Source organism: Engystomops pustulosus, chromosome 3 (genome assembly GCF_040894005.1).
Source record: "Engystomops pustulosus chromosome 3, aEngPut4.maternal, whole genome shotgun sequence".
Taxonomy (NCBI): domain Eukaryota; kingdom Metazoa; phylum Chordata; class Amphibia; order Anura; family Leptodactylidae; genus Engystomops; species Engystomops pustulosus.
Genome location: NC_092413.1, coordinates 59,419,218 through 59,438,515, shown reverse-complemented (window position 1 = coordinate 59,438,515; position 19,298 = coordinate 59,419,218). Strand labels below are relative to the sequence as shown.

Sequence of the window (19,298 nt, the reverse complement as noted above, 5' to 3'; positions counted from 1 at the left end):
TTCTGTCTTCAGTCAATTTGTGACTTTTTAAAACAAAAGTTACAAAAAGTCTTGAGAAATTATGCTTATTACGGACGATGGTCCTAAAGTGGTGAATACAAAGTTGCCTGGTTAAAATAACAGGTTTATTATAACTACATGACCTATGAGGACATTTTATGCACAAGCTCCTCTGCGCACAGCTGCGGTGCCTTGATAACTCTTTGCACCTGGTTCACACACAGACAGCTGGTCTATTGCGGCTTTGCCGCTTGAAGACAGCCCGACCACCATAGCCACGCCCAATGTGGGAGGAGACAGCATACTCCGCCAGTGCCAACTCGTGCGCTGTGTAGTAAGTAGCCAGTGCCGGTGTGCGCGCGCCTCTCATTCACTGGCTGTCACCATGCGTTGGATGCTTCTCCGCCGCCTCTACCACTGCCTGCCGGCTTTCAGGGGGAGCCTGATCCACAGACACCCGGGGTGGACAGTCACTGCCGCCCGCTCATCCTCGGCCACAGCATGGAGGAGCGCACAGGAGCTGCACGGGGCAGTGACCAGGTACGGCAGGGCACATGGCATGTGTGAGCTGGCATGCTGAGGAGGGATGTGCTCATACAGTAGGTGGTCTTCTGTAAGATGGAGGCTTGTGACTGGCCAGGAGATCATGCTGCTTTTATAGCGGGGAGCTACCATATGACAGAAAGGAGGGGGGGGGACTTTTTCTGACAACTTTACGTAGGAAGTAGGGAATTGGGGATTCGTACTTTGCAGTAACTCGCAGAGAATTATGGGAGCTGTAGTTCAAGTGTAATATTAATATCCTGTGATGTAGGGCAGGGTATGTCTGTGTGTCGGTGCTTCTGAACTATAGATCCCAACAGTTCTGTTACTGCCTAAACAGCAGTAAATGTACAGCCACAGAAGTCCTGCAAATGTATAGCGACTTGTATCTGATTTCTAATGTACTTTTCCTGACTAATACAAGGTTCTGGCTGTTACATTTCTTATGTCCGACAGGAAACAAAATGTAGGGTTTCTTGTACAGGACAATAACTACATATAAACATCTGTAAGAGAAGGCTATATATGTCCATAATAATAAGCCGAGCCCAATGGTGCCTGTACCACTGTCCATAGCACTGTCCCCACCTCCATTTATCTAATGATTCTGTATGGGAGCTCACTCTGCGCCACAGGGGATACATGTTTCTCTTCCTTGGGCCGTTCTAAAGTGGTTGTCCCCTGTCCATATGACCTCTTGGAACATATGGACGTGGTATAGGGGCATCCCTCATTTAGGAAATACCTTTGTAAGACGAGACATAGGACCTCTCTCTATTTGGCTTCAAGTATAAGCTAAATCGGCCTTTTAGTGTTGGGTGCTACCCATGTTGTTCTGGACACGTCTCCCTTGAAAACTTCCTCCGTGAGGATGTTGCCACTGTTTTTTTTCCTATCAGAAGTATGAAATGGGCTAAGTATTGTGTGCACCGTTATAATGTACATATTATGTTACTAACTCTACAACACAGATTAGGTGTTAGCAGCGGAAAGCTTTGGCTAGACGCCTATGACTTCATGAACTGCTTGGGAGCTGGCACAGGCTGTGGATTGGCCTGCCAGATCTCTGCTTGCTTTGGAAACTCGCCAGAGTACTTAAATAGCCAATGGGGTCACTGTGTCATGCTTCGTTTACTTGTGGAAGCATCTCAAGACATATTGTTACTAGTTTGTGTGTTGTATTTGTGGGTTCTAATATGTCTATCATAAAATATATATTGAAAAGAGCAGCACTATATTGCAATAAGGTGTATTACCTGGGTCCAAGGACAGAACCCAGGCTCATCCAAAATACAAACAGAACCATACCAGCAATGATTGATCCCCCAGGGTGCAGTAACTTCCACATCACATTGAAAGCTCCTGTAACCTGCAGTGGATTCTCCATATAGAAATCCTAACGGCTTTGCCGTGCACACACTAGGCTCTGCTGCATTAGTAACCATCCCATGTTACTTCATGTGTACAAGTCACTTTATATGTCTGACAGTATTACCATGTGTTTTGAGCGTCCCATGTTTTTCCTATCAACAAGCAGATTGTTCTTCACATACTTGGACCTCGCTCAACTTTTTGTGTGTAAATCACTGACATCAAACACAAGGGAAAAGTGCCAACTTTTGACAAGCTGCCTAATGTCAGTGCGAATTGCATGTGTTTACTCTCTGCTACAATAAGATGAGATTACAGATATAATTCCAAACATGAGCGCCCGTAAAAGACTGAGGCCCGTGTACTTTATAGAGCTATACATTGTTCGATGGAGCAACCGTGTACATATTAAATTAGCAGATGTCCTTCTAGTAGCAGTACTGTCCCTGTATGACTGCTCTATTGGGCTTTTTCAAAAACTGACACCTAATATGACTGTGTGCCCGAGCATTGCACACGTCTGCAGCTTCCGTAAAAGTCTGCAAATCTTTGTACTCCGTGAATTAAAACCATATTTTATTACAGTTATAACAAATTATAAATGTTAAGAAGTTAATAAAATGCATCTGCAGTAAACATCTGCAACATCCCCCACCGGGGCCCAGCCTTTTCTTGGGGCCTGGAGACAGGCGAGGCCCGGAATACCTGAGTTGCTGGCGGTTGCAGCCTAGGCACGCTAGTGTCACGGTGCTTGGTATGGGGAACCGGAGGGCTGTCCTGCAGCCTGGCAGGTCTCCAGCAAGGTGGTGTTGGCAAAAAATGATGAGGGAGAGGCTGCTATAGCGGTTTTCCTTGGGGCAACCCTTCTGGTCTGGAGTATGAGTCTCTGTGTGGTGGTAGGGTGCCCGTGATGGTGACAGCCGTAGTAGCAGGGACCAGACGGAGGCAGACGTTGAACAAAAATAACTTGAAGTTCTTTATTGGAACCGACAGGAACCGTAGCAACGTGCCTTGACAAATGGTAGAATGCTGGAGATGCAGTTGGAGGAGGGAGCCACAGGAGTAGATCACCAGTCTCGAAGCAAGGGCAGGCTGGGAGGTAGCTGTGTCCTAGTAGGATGCTTCAGCTTGTCCTGGGTTGCTTCAGATATCACCCTTGAAGGTAGGATAATACCCCTTTCCTCTCACTAACTAACTAACTCACTCCACTCAGGCACGGAGCTGAGCTCTTCTGCTCGGGTCTGGTGTGCTGACTGCACTGACTCTTCTGAGTCTGACTTGAGCTCTTCTTCTGAACTCTAGAACTTTCCTGACCAGGGGTTTTATTACTTCCACTGGTCAGGTTATGTAGTGACATGCTGTGGGGCTGATCAGACCCTACACAGGCTGCAAGCTACATGGTGGGACATATTTGCAATAACCCCTCTGCCTTGCATCGGCAGGGATGGTGCACATTCATATTTTACATTATCCATAAGCTAGCAGTAATCGTGATCCATTGTCCCTGTTATATCAGTGTGTGCGCTTACCTTCATGCTATTGCTTGCTCTTGCACCATTGTAAGCCATACCCTGAATACAGCGCTCATACTGAGCACTGGAACTGCAGAGGGATGCCATCAGTCCTATGTCATAACAGACCCTAAATACAGCCCTCATACTGAGCACTGGGCCTGCAGAGGGATGCCATCAGTCCTATGTCATAACAGACCCTGAATACAGCCCTCATACTGAGCACTGGACCTGCAGAGGGATGCCATCAGTCCTATGTCATAACAGGCCCTAAATACAGCCCTCATACTGAGCACTGGGCCTGCAGAGGGATGCCATCAGTCCTATGTGATAGCAGACCCTAAATACAGCCCTCATACTGAGCACTGGGCCTGCAGAGGGATGCCATCAGTCCTATGTCATAACAGACCCTGAATACAGCCCTCATACTGAGCACTGGACCTGCAGAGGGATGCCATCAGTCCTATGTCATAACAGACCCTAAATACAGCCCTCATACTGAGCACTGGGCCTGCAGAGGGGTGCCATCAGTCCTATGTGATAGCAGACCCTAAATACAGCCCTCATACTGAGCACTGGGCCTGCAGAGGGATGCCATCAGTCCTATGTCATAACAGACCCTGAATACAGCCCTCATACTGAGCACTGGACCTGCAGAGGGATGCCATCAGTCCTATGTCATAACAGACCCTAAATACAGCCCTCATACTGAGCACTGGGCCTGCAGAGGGATGCCATCAGTCCTATGTGATAGCAGACCCTAAATACAGCCCTCATACTGAGCACTGGGCCTGCAGAGGGATGCCATCAGTCCTATGTGATAACAGACCCTAAATACAGCCCTCATACTGAGCACTGGACCTGCAGAGGGATGCCATCAGTGCTATGTGATAGCAGAGCCTGAATACAGCCCTCATACTGAGCACTGGGCCTGCAGAGGGATGCCATCAGTCCTATGTCATAGCAGACCCTAAATACAGCCCTCATACTGAGCACTGGGCCTGCAGAGGGATGCCATCAGTCCTATGTCATAACAGACCCTGAATACAGCCCTCATACTGAGCACTGGACCTGCAGAGGGATGCCATCAGTCCTATGTCATAACAGACCCTGAATACAGCCCTCATACTGAGCACTGGGCCTGCAGAGGGATGCCATCAGTCCTATGTCATAACAGACCCTGAATACAGCCCTCATACTGAGCACTGGACCTGCAGAGGGATGCCATCAGTCCTATGTCATAACAGACCCTGAATACAGCCCTCATACTGAGCACTGGACCTGCAGAGGGATGCCATCAGTCCTATGTGATAGCAGACCCTGAATACAGCCCTCATACTGAGCACTGGACCTGCAGAGGGATGCCATCAGTCCTATGTGATAGCAGACCCTAAATACAGCCCTCATACTGAGCACTGGACCTGCAGAGGGATGCCATCAGTCCTATGTGATAGCAGAGCCTGAATACAGCCCTCATACTGAGCACTGGGCCTGCAGAGGGATGCCATCAGTCCTATGTCATAGCAGACCCTGAATACAGCCCTCATACTGAGCACTGGACCTGCAGAGGGATGCCATCAGTCCTATGTCATAACAGACCCGGAATACAGCCCTCATACTGAGCACTGGACCTGCAGAGGGATGCCATCAGTCCTATGTGATAGCAGACCCTGAATACAGCCCTCATACTGAGCACTGGACCTGCAGAGGGATGCCATCAGTCCTATGTGATAGCAGACCCTAAATACAGCCCTCATACTGAGCACTGGACCTGCAGAGGGATGCCATCAGTCCTATGTGATAGCAGAGCCTGAATACAGCCCTCATACTGAGCACTGGGCCTGCAGAGGGATGCCATCAGTCCTATGTCATAGCAGACCCTGAATACAGCCCTCATACTGAGCACTGGACCTGCAGAGGGATGCCATCAGTCCTATGTCATAGTAGACCCGGAATACAGCCCTCACACTGAGCACTGGACCTGCAGAGGGATGCCATCAGTCCTATGTCATAGCAGACCCTGAATACAGCCCTCATACTGAGCACTGGGCCTGCAGAGGGATGCCATCAGTCCTATGTCATAGTAGACCCGGAATACAGCCCTCATACTGAGCACTGGGCCTGCAGAGGGATGCCATCAGTCCTATGTGATAGTAGACCCGGAATACAGCCCTCATACTGAGCACTGGGCCTGCAGAGGGATGCCATCAGTCCTATGTCATAGCAGACCCTGAATACAGCGCTCATACTGAGCACTGGACCTGCAGAGGGATGCCATCAGTCCTATGTCATAGTAGACTTGGAATACAGCCCTCATACTGAGCACTGGACCTGCAGAGGGATGCCATCAGTCCTATGTCATAGCAGACCCTGAATACAGCCCTCATACTAAGCACTGGGCCTGCGGAGGGATGCCATCAGTCCTATGTGATAGCAGAGCCTGAATACAGCCCTCATACTGAGCACTGGGCCTGCGGAGAGATGCCATCAGTCCTATGTCATAGCAGACCCTGAATACAGCCCTCATACTGAGCACTGGGCCTGCAGAGGGATGCCATCAGTCCTATGTCATAGCAGACCCTGAATACAGCCCTCATACTAAGCACTGAGCCTGCGGAGGGATGCCATCAGTCCTATGTCATAACAGATCCTGAATACAGCCCTCATACTGAGCACTGGGCCTGCAGAGGGATGCCATCAGTCCTATGTGATAGCAGAGCCTGAATACAGCGCTCATACTGAGCACTGGACCTGTGGAGGGATGCCATCAGTCCTATGTCATAGCAGACCCTGAATACAGCCCTCATACTGAGCACTGGGCCTGCGGAGGTACTTATGACAAGTCGGCGCTTGTGTATCCCTGGTTATGATAAAGCCACCAGTGAATGCTTGATGATTTTTAAAAAAATTGCACGCGCACACCCTCTGCATTCCCTTATCGCCGGCGGCTACGGTAGTCACTGTAATTATTGCAATTTCTTGCGCTACATATGAAAGAAGAATACATAGAAGCACTGATAAATCTCCCTCATAAAGTTGCAGCTTTACAATAAGCCATGTATATAGCAGCCTCTTCTCCAGGCCTCTGTATAGAGTGCAGAAGGACAAGGCTTGTATTACTGTAATGTAGAAGCCACAACTGCATTCTGCTATATGTCATATTACACAGAGGTTGTACACCAGAAGCAATGGAAACCGAGCAGCTGCAAACCAACAAGACATGGAGCCTGTTCTGCCACATTCTCTTTTACATTTTCTACTTTACTAAAAAAAAAAATTTTGTTACTTGTATCAACAGATCAAATGCTGACTGTATGAGGATCGCAAGACCTGGTTGTATTCTGGTTACATGTAAGGGCACGTGTGGAGGAAAGGCAGGGATGCTACTATGTTGGAGTACTGGTAGATGACTGGCTGTACGTGTGTGTGTGGCTGAGCCGTGTTACAATGATCACTCTGTACTCGGGCAGAACATGCATCCGCTGGGCTTGTGTGATGCAATCCCGGCCTGGGATGACAGGAGGCTTGTGTTATGTGCTTTCACTTTATAGCTTTCTTTTTAGAATTACTAGAAGGCGGCTATGTAACATCGTACATATTTGCTTTGCTTGTGTGAAATTCAGTTTAAAGGAAACCTACCACTGGTAATGGTAGGTATTAGCTGTAAACACCGGGCACCAGCTCAGGGTGAGCTGGTGCCGGAGCTTACCTTTGCTAGTGTTTAAAACCGCTATATCGCGGTTTAAAGACTTTTTGATGAACAGACCCGAAGCAGCTTCGGCGCAGCGCCGAAGCTACCCTCAGGTCCCTTCATCAAAATGTGTTTAAACCGCAATATAGCGGTTTAAAACACTAGCAAAGGTAAGCACCGGCACCAGCTCACCCTGAGCTGGTGCCCGGTGTTTACAGCTAATACCTACCATTACCAGTGGTAGGTTTCCTTTAATTGGTCAAATGCTGCGGTTCAGTTCTTTTGGACTTTAACTTGATAGTTTTATTAAGTACATGTTTATTCTCTATAACATTTACAGACAAACATTTGAAAGAATATGCATATTTTTGAAGTTTTTAAGTAATAACATTTATTAAACCTTTACCAAAATATGTATGGTGTCAAAACGTCCCCCTTCTCCAGTTTCTTTTGCAAACTTTAAGCTGTGACTCTGCAGCTGCTTCTCCATTCTGCCATTGGCTAACAGGATGGATGGGGACACTTCATATGGCTATATCTCCGGTACCTAGATCTGGCGCCATATTTAATAAGAAGTTCTGCTTTGATATGATATCTGGTTTGTGATTCTAGATGACACGGAACCAGAGAGATCTACTTATCCAAGTTAGTCTGGAATGGAGAGCTGTGTGTAAAAGCATGTTTTTTAACTGCAATTTTAACAGTGGATATTTTTTGTTCTGTGTCACCTATAAACTCAAACCAGATGTATTGTAGGGTCCATTCTCTTTTGACACTTTTTTTTTTTTTACCTTGGGTCTGAAGATTGGCCACTGTCATGAGGTGTATACACATACTATCTGCATGTGGAATTTGCAGGTAGGACGTATATACCTTTTATGGCACCTTTTGAGATCCAGTTGACTCAAATAGTGCTACTAAAAAATTTTTTAACTTTTTGAAAAAAACTAACAAAAACAAACCCCAATACAGTGATGGTAATTTGAAAAAAAAAAAAAAGGTTAATATGTTTTAAATGGAAATTAAAGCCATTGGAACTGTATCCCATTTATGTCAACATCCTTTTGATCCAGGGTTTAATAGGATAAATTCAGTTCTACAGCTATTCTGCTCCATGTGTATAATATAGGATACTTGTTTGGTAGTGGTCAGTTCTCTTGGCAGCTGTGTGTTGTGGAGCAGTTCCTCTCCAATATCTGATGTCAGATCAGACGGGAGAGAGAATCTAGATAATCCCTTTGAAGGAAATCTGTCATCAAAATGAAGCATGATAATTCATAGGGCAATTCATCATAGATCCAGGCACTGTGACTTTTGGTAATCTTCTTAAATTTGTTATATATGGCTTCTTCCTTCTAAAATCAATGTTTACAATTATACTAATGAGCTTGAGGGGCTATCATAGCCCCTCTCTGATCTGGCTTTCAGAGTGTTACACGGTCTTACCTTCTAAATCAACTTTTAGGGGCAAGAGGCCATGGATAACAATTGTAAGGGGATTACCACAGTCAGTACAAGGAACGATGAGTAAGTGGCCCTGATTTTTCATGCTTGATTTTGACAGTGTATTATGCATGGTATTAATATATCATATAAAAAATAAATGGGATTTTTGAAGTAATTTACGTGTGTTTTTTTTTTTTTTTTAATAATAAATGATCTTTATTAACATTAATATTCCAAAAATTTACAACAGATAAAACACATCAACAATTCAGTTCTTTGTATAGGAGGATTACATACAGGTTATTATCCTTTGCATCATTACCAGACAAAGTCCTTTCAATCCTCTACAAATTCTTTGTACCCCACACCGACTGGATGAGAAGAAGAGAGAAAAAAAAAAGGGGGGGGGGTCAATACCTTTTACGATTTTCGCTTTTCCGCCCTGGAGTTACAAAGATGTTATTTAATGCACTATTACTTCCATTTTCCCTATATATTTTCCCACTTCCTCTTACCCTCCCCACCCTGCTTGGTAAACCATATCTTTTCATACAGCTTAATCTTATTAACCATATTTATCCAGCCAGATATGGGAACAACCTCTGAATTCCTCCATTTTCTTGAAACACACACCGTCCCACTTGCGTAACTCTATTCAGCAATTGTTGAGTTCCTTGATCTACACCCAATCCCTCAGTACCCCCCAAAATCACTACCTGTATCGTGGGAAGGAGTTCCATGCTAAGCAAACTTGACAAGTAGGTACAGATTTCTTGCCAAAATTTTCCAATTATTGGACAATACCAGATGACATGACAAAAATCTGCTTCCTCCATTCCACATCTTGCACACTTATTGTCCTCTTTTAGTTTCATTTTATATAGATGGAGTGGGGAATAGTATATCATGTGTAATATACTATATAGGATTAGTCTATGGTTCCAACCCAGAGAACTTTTTCTAATTTTTTTTATATATTCTGTTCCATGCGATGAGGTTGTTCCCTTCAGCCACTACTACCTGTTCCCATTTATCTTGTGCCAAACCCCTCACTAGGTGCTTATAAATCTTAGAAATATGTCCCTTTTTAGAAATGCCGTTACACACCTCTTCTATACACTCAATTGTGAAACCACACTTAATCCATAAGGCCCCTTTCACACTTGCGTTTTTCAAGCGCGCTTTTGACGCGCAGAACTTGCATTGCACTCTGACCCATTGTAATCAATGGGTCTTTTCAGACTTGCATTTTTTTTAACGCGTGTTTAAATCTTGACATGCTCTACTTTTGCAAGTCACGCGCGTGAAAAACGCACCATACAAGTCTATGGAGATGCATCAAAAACGCATTGCACTCTAAGACACTTGCAGGTGCAATGCGTTTTTCACACATCAATTGCCATAGAAAACATAGAGCTCAGTCCTGAGTCCATTTCACACGCATTTTCTGCGCGTGAAAAACGCATTGAAATTGCATTGAAAACGCGTGTGAAAAACTGGGACACTGAACAAACTCTGACTGAAAACTGATTGCACTCTAATGCAAAATGTGCGTTTTTCACTGACCAAACCCTGATCGCACCCTGATCAAACTCTAACGTTATCTGCAACGCAAGTGTGGAAGGGGCCTAACTTTCTTTTCCTGAATGCCCCTAATGCGTATATCACCTGTCCATATCTCAAAAAATCCCCCCTACGAGGGTGATGTGTCTTCCTAAAATAATCAAACTGTTTAAACTCTTTCCCCCCCCCCCTTCAATAACTGTGCAACATACTTAACCCGTTTTCTTTCCCAAAACATTGTTTGGGGCACCTCCAATAATTCTGGAATCTGGAGGTTATCCCATAACGGTGTCATCTCCAAAAACCCGTGTACCCCCAGTAGTTTTTTACAACTCCCCCATACTTTCCCCAAAAGTTTAGAAGTTACTCAATGTGTCATACTACCACTTTCTAGTGCTCCACTTTCCAAAACCTCAAAAATTTAACTACTACAACTCTTTGTAAGATTCAACAATTTACAAAATCCCACATTATCCCTCCATCTAACCATTTGTGCTGCTATAAAATAACCCAAAAAATATGGTATACCTAAACCCCCCTCCTCCACTGCGCGATATAGGTAGCTAAGCTTCATACGAACTTTTTTCCGTCCCCATATTAAATCATTCAACGTAGCTTCTATCAGCTTAAAGTGCGCTTCTTTAATCCATACCGGACTTGTGGATATTACAAATAAAATTTGGGGTAGCAAAATCATTTTTATAAGTCCTATTCTACCCGCCCTTGAAAGGGGTAGTCTATCCCAGCAATGAATCTTGTCCCTAATCGCTTTTAATAAAGGTATTAAATTGAGTTCTACAAACTTCTCCAATTCCTTTGTCACCCGGATTCCAAGGTATCTGAATCCCCCATTACAGATAAGGACTTTTTGGTCTGACATTCCTTTCCTTACTGCTTCATCTAGCGGCAATAGCTGTGACTTCTCCCAATTTATTTGTAACCCTGATCGTTTCCCAAATTCTTCAATAACCCAGATAACCCACTCTTCGGACCGTATCCATAGTTTCCTGCAGATATAAAATCAAATCGTCGGCATATAGACAAAGTTTGTCTGAAACCCCACTGCTCCCCCCTCCAGCTATCCTATGATCTTGTCTCAAAAGAGCGGCCAGGTGTTCAATATAAATAGCATAGAGCAGAGGAGAAAGAGGGCACCCCTGTCTTGTTCCTCTCGACAGAGGAAACTGGTCAGACTGGGTCCCATTGATTACTACTCTTGGCATTGGGGCCTTATATAAGGCCTTAATCCGTCCAATAAAGGCCGGACCAAAGCCAAAAGATTCAAGAGCCGCCCATAGAAAATTCCACTCCACCCTGTCAAATGCTTTAATGGCGTCTAATGACAGGATGGAGCGGAGCTCTCCTTCCCCCATCTCGATTGCTGAGTACAGCCTATGGATACAATCATCCATCTTCCGCCCTTGAATAAATCCATTTTGATCTGGGTGAATAATGGTGTTTACCACCTCCTTGAGCCTATTTGCTAAAGTTTTGGCTATAATTTTTACATCTGTATTTAAGAGAAATAGGTCTGTATGATCCTGTTTCCAAGCTATCTTTCTCTTTTTTTTTTTTTTTTTTTTTTTTTTTTTTTTTTTTTTTTTGGGAATTACAATAATATTTGCTTCCGACATGGAATTTGAGACTTTATTTACTCCCCCCTCTTCAATAGTCTCTAATAGTAATGGTAGCAAAACATCTCCATATTTTCTATATATAGCGCATGGAAGGCCATCCGTGCCTGGAGAGGAGTCTTTAGCAGCCTCTAACGGTATCTTTAATTTCTGCTAGCGTAATAGGGGCCTCTAATTTTTCCCTTTGGCTTTTCGAGAGTTTGGGCAGTTTTATTCTTCCCAAATACCCCTCAATTTCCTCTTTTGAACAGGATAACTGCGAGGTATACAGATCTTCATAACATTTTTTGAATTGACCCAACACCCTGCCTTGGTCCTTTATTACTCTGCCTAAATGATCCCGTATTGCGGAGATATAACTATTTGTACCCGGAGGTTGTATCATATGGGCCAGTACTTTCCCAGCTTTCCCCTCTTCTGAAAAATATTTCTGACCTCTAAAAAGTTGTCCACGTTGTGCTTTCCCATCCAAGAACTCCTCGTAATTTGTTTTTGCCTCTAACATGGCTTTCCCGTTCTCACTGGTATGTTAACACTTCAAGTTTTTTTCCACCTCTAAATACCTATATTTCAGCAGTTGTTCTTTATGATTAAAGTTCTTTTTTTCTTCTCCTTTACTTTTTTTATACACACCCCTTAGATAGGCTTTAAGAGCGTCCCAGGTACAGCATTTATCTTCCACGTTTTTATTTACCTCCCAAAACTCTTTTATAAGCTGTTTAATATCCAATGAGTCTCCTAATATTGAGAGCCAATATGGATTCAACCTGAAATTTCGAGTTCTCTTTTCCACAGGGCCCATTACAACTACTACTGGTCCATGATCAGAGATCATGGTTTTCTTTGTGCCAAATTTTGTGTGCCATACATCCACTAGACCAGTGGTTTTCAACCTTTCTAATGCTGTGACCCCACAATACAGTTCCTCATGCTGTAGTGACCCCAAACCATGCAACTCGCAGTAAAAACGCAGTAAAATTGCGGCTCTGATGGCTTTAGGCGACCCCCGGTTTTGGTCGTTCGACCCCCGCTGGGGTCCCGACCCACAGGTTGAGAACCACTGCACTAGACCAAGTTCTTCACACAAAGTTGAAAGTCCAGAATCCCTTCCGCTAGTATGTTCTCCCACCCCCCCCCCCTCCTCCAAGGACATTCGGTCCAAACTAACATTAAATAGTGCATTAAAATCCGATATTATTAGTACAGGATAACTTTCTTTGCCTTCCCTAAATTTCACCAATTCACAAAAGACGCCCAAAGAGAAGGGTGGAGGAATGTATACAAATGCCAACACCATTTGCTGGCCCTCTAACACTCCATACAGAAAAATAAATCTCCCTTCTTTATCAATTTGTTTACTTAGTAACTTAAAGTCGATTTTTAAGTGTATTTATACTGAAAACTGAGTATATAGTCCCATATGAATGGAATTCTTTTCCAACCCATTTTTTCCTTACCCTGTTGGGGTGTGATGCTGTCAAGTGGGTTTCAGTTAAACAGACGATAGCAGGTAAGTGTTTGTGAATTCTGTCAAAGATCGCACATCTCCTTGGTCTATCACTTAGACCCCTAACATTCCAGGCGAAAATCCTTGTCCCAGAACCCGTAGATCTCTCAATTCCTCCTACGCCATTCCTCTACCCTTCCGCCCCCCCCCCTCCTCACATAACAAAAATACATCTTACAAACTCTTCGGCCCTTACAGTAAAAACACTCTTTACACTCCAAAACCTCTTGAGCAGTGTCCCTAACTGTACTTTAGGAGCCTTCCCTTTCGAGCCATTCTGAAGCCTCTTCTGGGCAATCAAAAAAACAGGTTTTGTTTTGGTGAATCACCCTCAATCTTGCAGGAAAGAGAAGTGAGTATTGCATTTTAGTAGTCTCCTTTTCACGCCTATGAAGCTCATTCTTGCTTTGAGTGTCCCTTGAATAATCTGGAAAAATGAAAACCTTTTGCCCATTTCCCAGTATAGGGTCCCAACTTCTGCCATTCCACAGAATAAAGTCTCTATCCCTGGAACTGAGCAATTTCACCAGAATGGCTCTTATTCTGGCTCCCTGTGGTGGATTTTTAAATGGGACTCTATGCGCCCGTTCGATCCCAAAACAGGTTGAAAGGCCCTCTGGTCCAAAATTCTCCGACAGCCATTTTTGGATTTCTTCCAACATATCCTTACTCTCCCAACTTTCGGGGTACCCTACCACCCTGATGTTGGACCTTCTAGATCTATTCTCCAGGTCATTTAGTTTTTCTTTCAATGTTTTATTAGATGACCTTAATTCAGAGAGCTCCTGCCTCACTTCCTTCATCTCTTTCACCACCTGATTTACCGTGGCTTCAGTCTCCTTATATTCCAATCTCAATTTATTTACCTCATCCCTAATTGTGGTTATCACAGTTCTAACAACACTCATCTGTGCGTTTAAAGAATCCATGGATATTTTAGTTTCCCTTACTGTATCCAAAATTTCTCTCAAAATTGAAGAATCCCCTTGCAGGGGTTCTCCACTCTGTAGAACCGAAAATCTTGAGCCACTCTCTACTTCCCCTGTTCCATCCTCCTCTTTATCCTTATCCTTATCTTTCGTTGACTGTCGTGGCTGTACAGGGGATGATTTCCACATCTTATCTATCCCCGTGGACCTGCGTGCTGCGTTTTTCGGACCCATCCTTCCCCCTCTGTCCTTTTCCCTTCTCAACAAACAAAGAAAACAAAACGGGGAGGCAACACAAATCCCAGACCCTTAAGTGCGCCGACATGGTTCCACTGTACTACCCGCTAATGATCTCCCTTAAATATTCACAAAATTTAACCAATGCGGCACTGTACCGCCTTTCTGATTAGTACGTTCAACAATCTTTTGCTTTACAACCTTCTTAAACCCCCGGAATAGTATTAACAGTTCGGTTCCAGTAAAGCACTTCTATCTTAATTCCTAAGGTCTCCTGCGGGAACTAAACTCAAAAGATACCTTGCCACAATTTACGCTCTGATTTTTACAGTCTTACACCATGCAATTGTTATCTCCTTGCTCCAGTACTCAGTGGTAAAGCTAAGGAGGACTCTACCAGATTAACACCGAACTGAAATACAATATTATACAGTCTGATAGTTTACCCTCCTAACAAAGCATTCATCCAGTCTCCAAATATCCATAGATTTTTTTTTTCCTTTTCCCCTTCCTGAGGGTGGAAACCTTTCCACAAAAGAGACGAGGTTAAAGATATAAATTCTTTCAAATTATCCAGTGCAACATCACTGCCAAAAGAAATGCTTTCCCCAATTAGCTTAAGGTTAGTGCAAAGTTAGTGATAGTAAAAATTTTGTAGTAATTAGTCAATGGTTAGATGCAAGTTAGTACTTTCAGCCATATATCACCAGAGTAGACACATCTTACCCTCTTGATCTTCTCCTTTAATCTTCTCACGGGTGTCTTGATAGTAGATACTGCCCGGTTCCTCCTAAAGCTCCCTGGTCCTTGAGCATTATAGCAGGCGATTTAAACTGGTCGCTTGTGTCCGACTTCCTCCAGTAGTGCGGGTGCTACCAGCCCCAACTTCTGCCACCAGCTGGGGCTAACTGCTCCCCACTGGCCTCAAAGGGGTCACTGAACAGGGCTGTCGGCTTCGCTGTCCTCTTACCCAGAACGGGGGGTAACACCGCTATACACCGCCTCCTCACCCTCCGCTCTCACCGGAGGCCACCACCTGGGCTGCAGTCCTCCTTGCACCAGCCGGTCACCACTACCGATCGGGGCTGTCAAATGTCCAGTCTGGCTGCCCGCCACTCTGTCCCCTCTCTCAGGACGGAGGGCCGGCCACCGCTCGCCTGTACACCACGTCCGCTCTCACCGGAGGTGTCCTTAGCCACTGCCACAGCTTAGGGTCTGGACTGCGAGACCGTGCGATCGCCACCGCTCTCACCAGTAGTAGCCCCTGCACATTCTCGCTCGGTCACACACCTTTAGTCCTGAGCAGGGGAACCTGGCCCAGAGCTTGCGTCTCATACTACATGTATTCCAGCGGGGGAGGAGCCTTCAGCGAGGAAGCGGCAGTGACGTGACGCCTCACATCACGCTGTCACGCGTGTGATCTATGTGTGTTTTTTTAAATTTTATTTTATGCACAATTATTTTGCAACATGGAAAAATAATTAATGATCAGGTGACTTTTTTTTTTTTTTTTTTTTTTTGGTGCATTTTTATTTTTCTAAAAATATTAATGACCACAGATGTGGTACAGTCCTTTTGTGTTTTGGAGAAAAATACTCTTGATTTTATATAGTACAGACGGTCCCCTACTTAAGGACACCCGACTTGCAGACAACCCATAGCTACAGACAGACCACTCTGATCTCTGGTGAAGCTTTCTGAATGCTTTACTATAGTCTCAGGCTGCAATAATCAGCTGTAAGGTGTCTGTAATGAATCTTTATTGATAATACTTGGTCCCATTACAGCAGAAAATGTTTAAACGCCAATTGTCACTGGGGCCAACATTTTTTTTTTTTTTGTCTGGATCTACAATTATAAAATATAGTTTCGACTTACATACAAATTCAACTTAAGAACAAACCTCCGGACCGTCTCTTGTACGCAACTCGGGGACTGCCTGTATATCATTTTATGGTAGTAGAAGTAAAGAACTTTGCTGTATAATTTGTTTGATCTTGTTATACACTAAAGTGTGTATTGGGGGGGGATAGGTTTTTCTGCTGTATGTTATATATTATTTGTTTGTTTTTCTGCTTCTTTCTCTGTAGTAACATAATTCAACATTCAAAAGACACATTGAGAACCTTGCAAAATGAAAATGCTGCGTTCAAGCCAGTTCTGGCCATAATTCAAGTAAGTAGAGCATGAGATTCAATGCACAGTCTACAGATGGGTTTCTTTTAATAAACATGTGATTTTACTAATGAAGATAAACTCGCACCTCGCTTCCGGGGACCATGAATCTGCCAGTAGATCAGATGGGTCTGCTGTTTGTTTCTGTATTTATGGGCTGTTGTTGGATATACAGTATTATGCGATGAATCCCATATTTCAATCCCTCCAAGTACATTCATGAGACCTCCAGCAATTTGCTAATGTATGTGGGTCCAGTAATGCTTCACATTCTCGCATTGTTCCACTTTGACTTTTATGGGGCTACGGGACATGGATGACCTGAAAGTCCGATAGAAGGGAATAGAGTGCAGTTTAAGGCAAAGCAGCAATTGGAACTTAACATTGGAACTGCGTGAATGGTGAGATCCCACGCATCAAGGACTGATGCAAGGACTCCCTGCTTACCAGGCCATAACTGCAGTGCTGACACTGTTAGGCCCCTTCCACACTTGCGTTTTTTCACGCGCGTTTTCTGCACGTGCTTTTGACGCGCAGAACTTGCATTGCACTCTAACCCATTGTAATTTATGGGCTTTTTCACACTTGCATTTTTTTTTTCACGCACAAACGCACCATACAAGTCTATGGAGACGCATCAAAAACGCATTTCACTCTGAGACACTTGCAAGTGCAATACAAGTGCAATGCGTTTTTTAAGCATCAATTGCCATAGAAAAGATAGAGCTCAGTCCTGAGTCCTTTTCACGCGCATTACCTGCGCGGGAAAAACGCATTGAAATTGCACTGAAAATGCGCATGAAAAACTGAGACACTGAACAAACTCTGACTGAAAACTGATTGCACTTTGATGCAAAATGCACGTTTTTCACTGACCAAACCCTGATCAAACTCTGACATGATCTGCAACGCAAGTGTGGAAGGGGCCTTACTGTTTCAAAAGTTTCCTGAGTAACCCCTGTAGTTTCAGGTGGACAAGCCTGATCACTTTACCCCCTAACTCCACCTAGTGGATCTTGGGCTGGTTCCAGGGGTCAGGGGTCCTCGGAGAGAGGAGGTACGAGAACAAATATTTAATCCCCTAGGCCAGTGGTTCTGAACTTTACTAATGCAGTGACCCTTTTATATAGTTCTTCATGTTGTGGTGACCCCCAACCGCAAAATTATTTTCATTGCTACTTCTTAATCGTAATATTGCTACTGTTATGAATATTTATCGTTGTCAAAGTGATCCTCCAGTAGTCACAGTTGGTGCGTCTAGGTGTAACTGTGCACCACTGCTTTCCCGATCATTGTAGTTTCTGGCTTCTCATTTCCTAGGTGTGTCACCAGGTTTACATTGCTAGCTGGAATAGAAGTGTCAGCGGTCACATGATCAGTGACTTGAACAGGGGAAAAGGTCATTTTTGGTAGCGATGGGACTGTTGATTAAATACATCTTTTTCCCTGTTGATAAGCCGTATATGGTATTTTGCAAAGATTTATTAAAAAGTTTTAAAATACAAAATTGCTTGTATTCACCTCTCTGGAGCTGCCTTGGTTTCACATCCAATCACTGGTCACAGTTGTTACATTCCATTTATGCATCAAATGCTAAGGTAGCAACGTATTAATGGTTTTCCTGGAGTGGTGACATTTTGTATGCCTTTTTACTATAAATTTTGCTTCTACTTTTTGACTAAAACTACTTAAATATTCTTGGAGGGGTCATTTTACTATTCCAGAAAAAATGTGGTGTGGCCTCTGGTTTGATTCATATAGAGAACTCTAACTTGCCGGAATTGACCCCTTTGAACAGATGTGCTTGGTGGCCCAACCCTTCATGACATACATTCAGATGTCTGAACAAGGTTATTTCTGCACCTTGTGCATGCTGGTCTTACAAACAACATTCAGACGGATAATAATCTTTATTTATATAGTGCAACCAATTTCCATAGGGCTTTACAAATCATAGGGGACATATACAAATATAATATTACATTAAGTACAAACGGTCATGTGGAACAATAGGAGTGAGGGCCATGTGGAGACATTATACAGGCCTTTTTGTAAAATTAAAATTTTTATCTAATTATCTAATCTTTATGCTGCTTTGGGATAAATAAATAAATAGACCCTGTTTAATGCTCCAAACCATTTTTTTTTATCTTCTCTTCATGTTGGTGGAATAATAAATGTGACTCTTCATGTCCTTTCTAGTCAGAGACAGAAGATGTAACGTTGCAGCCAACCAGACACTTTGCACAAGAGGTAAGTTGTTTGGGTTGTATTGTGAGATGTTGTGTATGCTTAGAATACTACTAAAGCCCCTCATATACATTATGATCTCTCCCTGTGGTGCTGCAGGGTGTAAATAGTAAAATTGCTTTCTGGCTGGGACTGTCGGCTCTACTACTCGGCTTGTGAACTGTTATTCGTACGTCCTCTAAAAGGTGTAATGCAGAATCTCCAAACACATCCATCATTATATCTGTTTTCATTTTTGCAGCTGGGAGTGGATGTCCGTTACATACGTTTGCCAAGGGAGAGCAGTGATGAAGAGGTCAGTGTTGATGTCAGAATAAATTTGCTTGAATTCTGTATTAATTCTAAGTTTCTTGCGGATTTTGTGTGTCCAGTGTATTTTATGGTAAAACGGATCCATTTGGGGGTTGGCCAGGTTATAACATGTTCAGAGCCCTTGGAAAT

At 43.8% G+C, this 19,298-nt stretch overlaps 1 protein-coding gene across 1 annotated transcript in view; it reads left to right on the top strand.

Annotated features, from left to right (window-relative positions):
* The first annotated feature begins 274 nt into the window (after positions 1 to 274).
* Positions 275 to 19,298, top strand: part of MTHFD1L (methylenetetrahydrofolate dehydrogenase (NADP+ dependent) 1 like) — a 179,952-nt gene continuing 160,928 nt past the window's right edge. The window contains exons 1-4 of the mRNA XM_072140896.1: positions 275 to 540; positions 16,523 to 16,607; positions 18,810 to 18,860; positions 19,099 to 19,152. Coding sequence (XP_071996997.1) covers positions 386 to 540; positions 16,523 to 16,607; positions 18,810 to 18,860; positions 19,099 to 19,152 — 345 coding nt within the window. The 5' untranslated portion in view covers positions 275 to 385. The remainder of the gene's footprint in view (positions 541 to 16,522; positions 16,608 to 18,809; positions 18,861 to 19,098; positions 19,153 to 19,298) is intronic.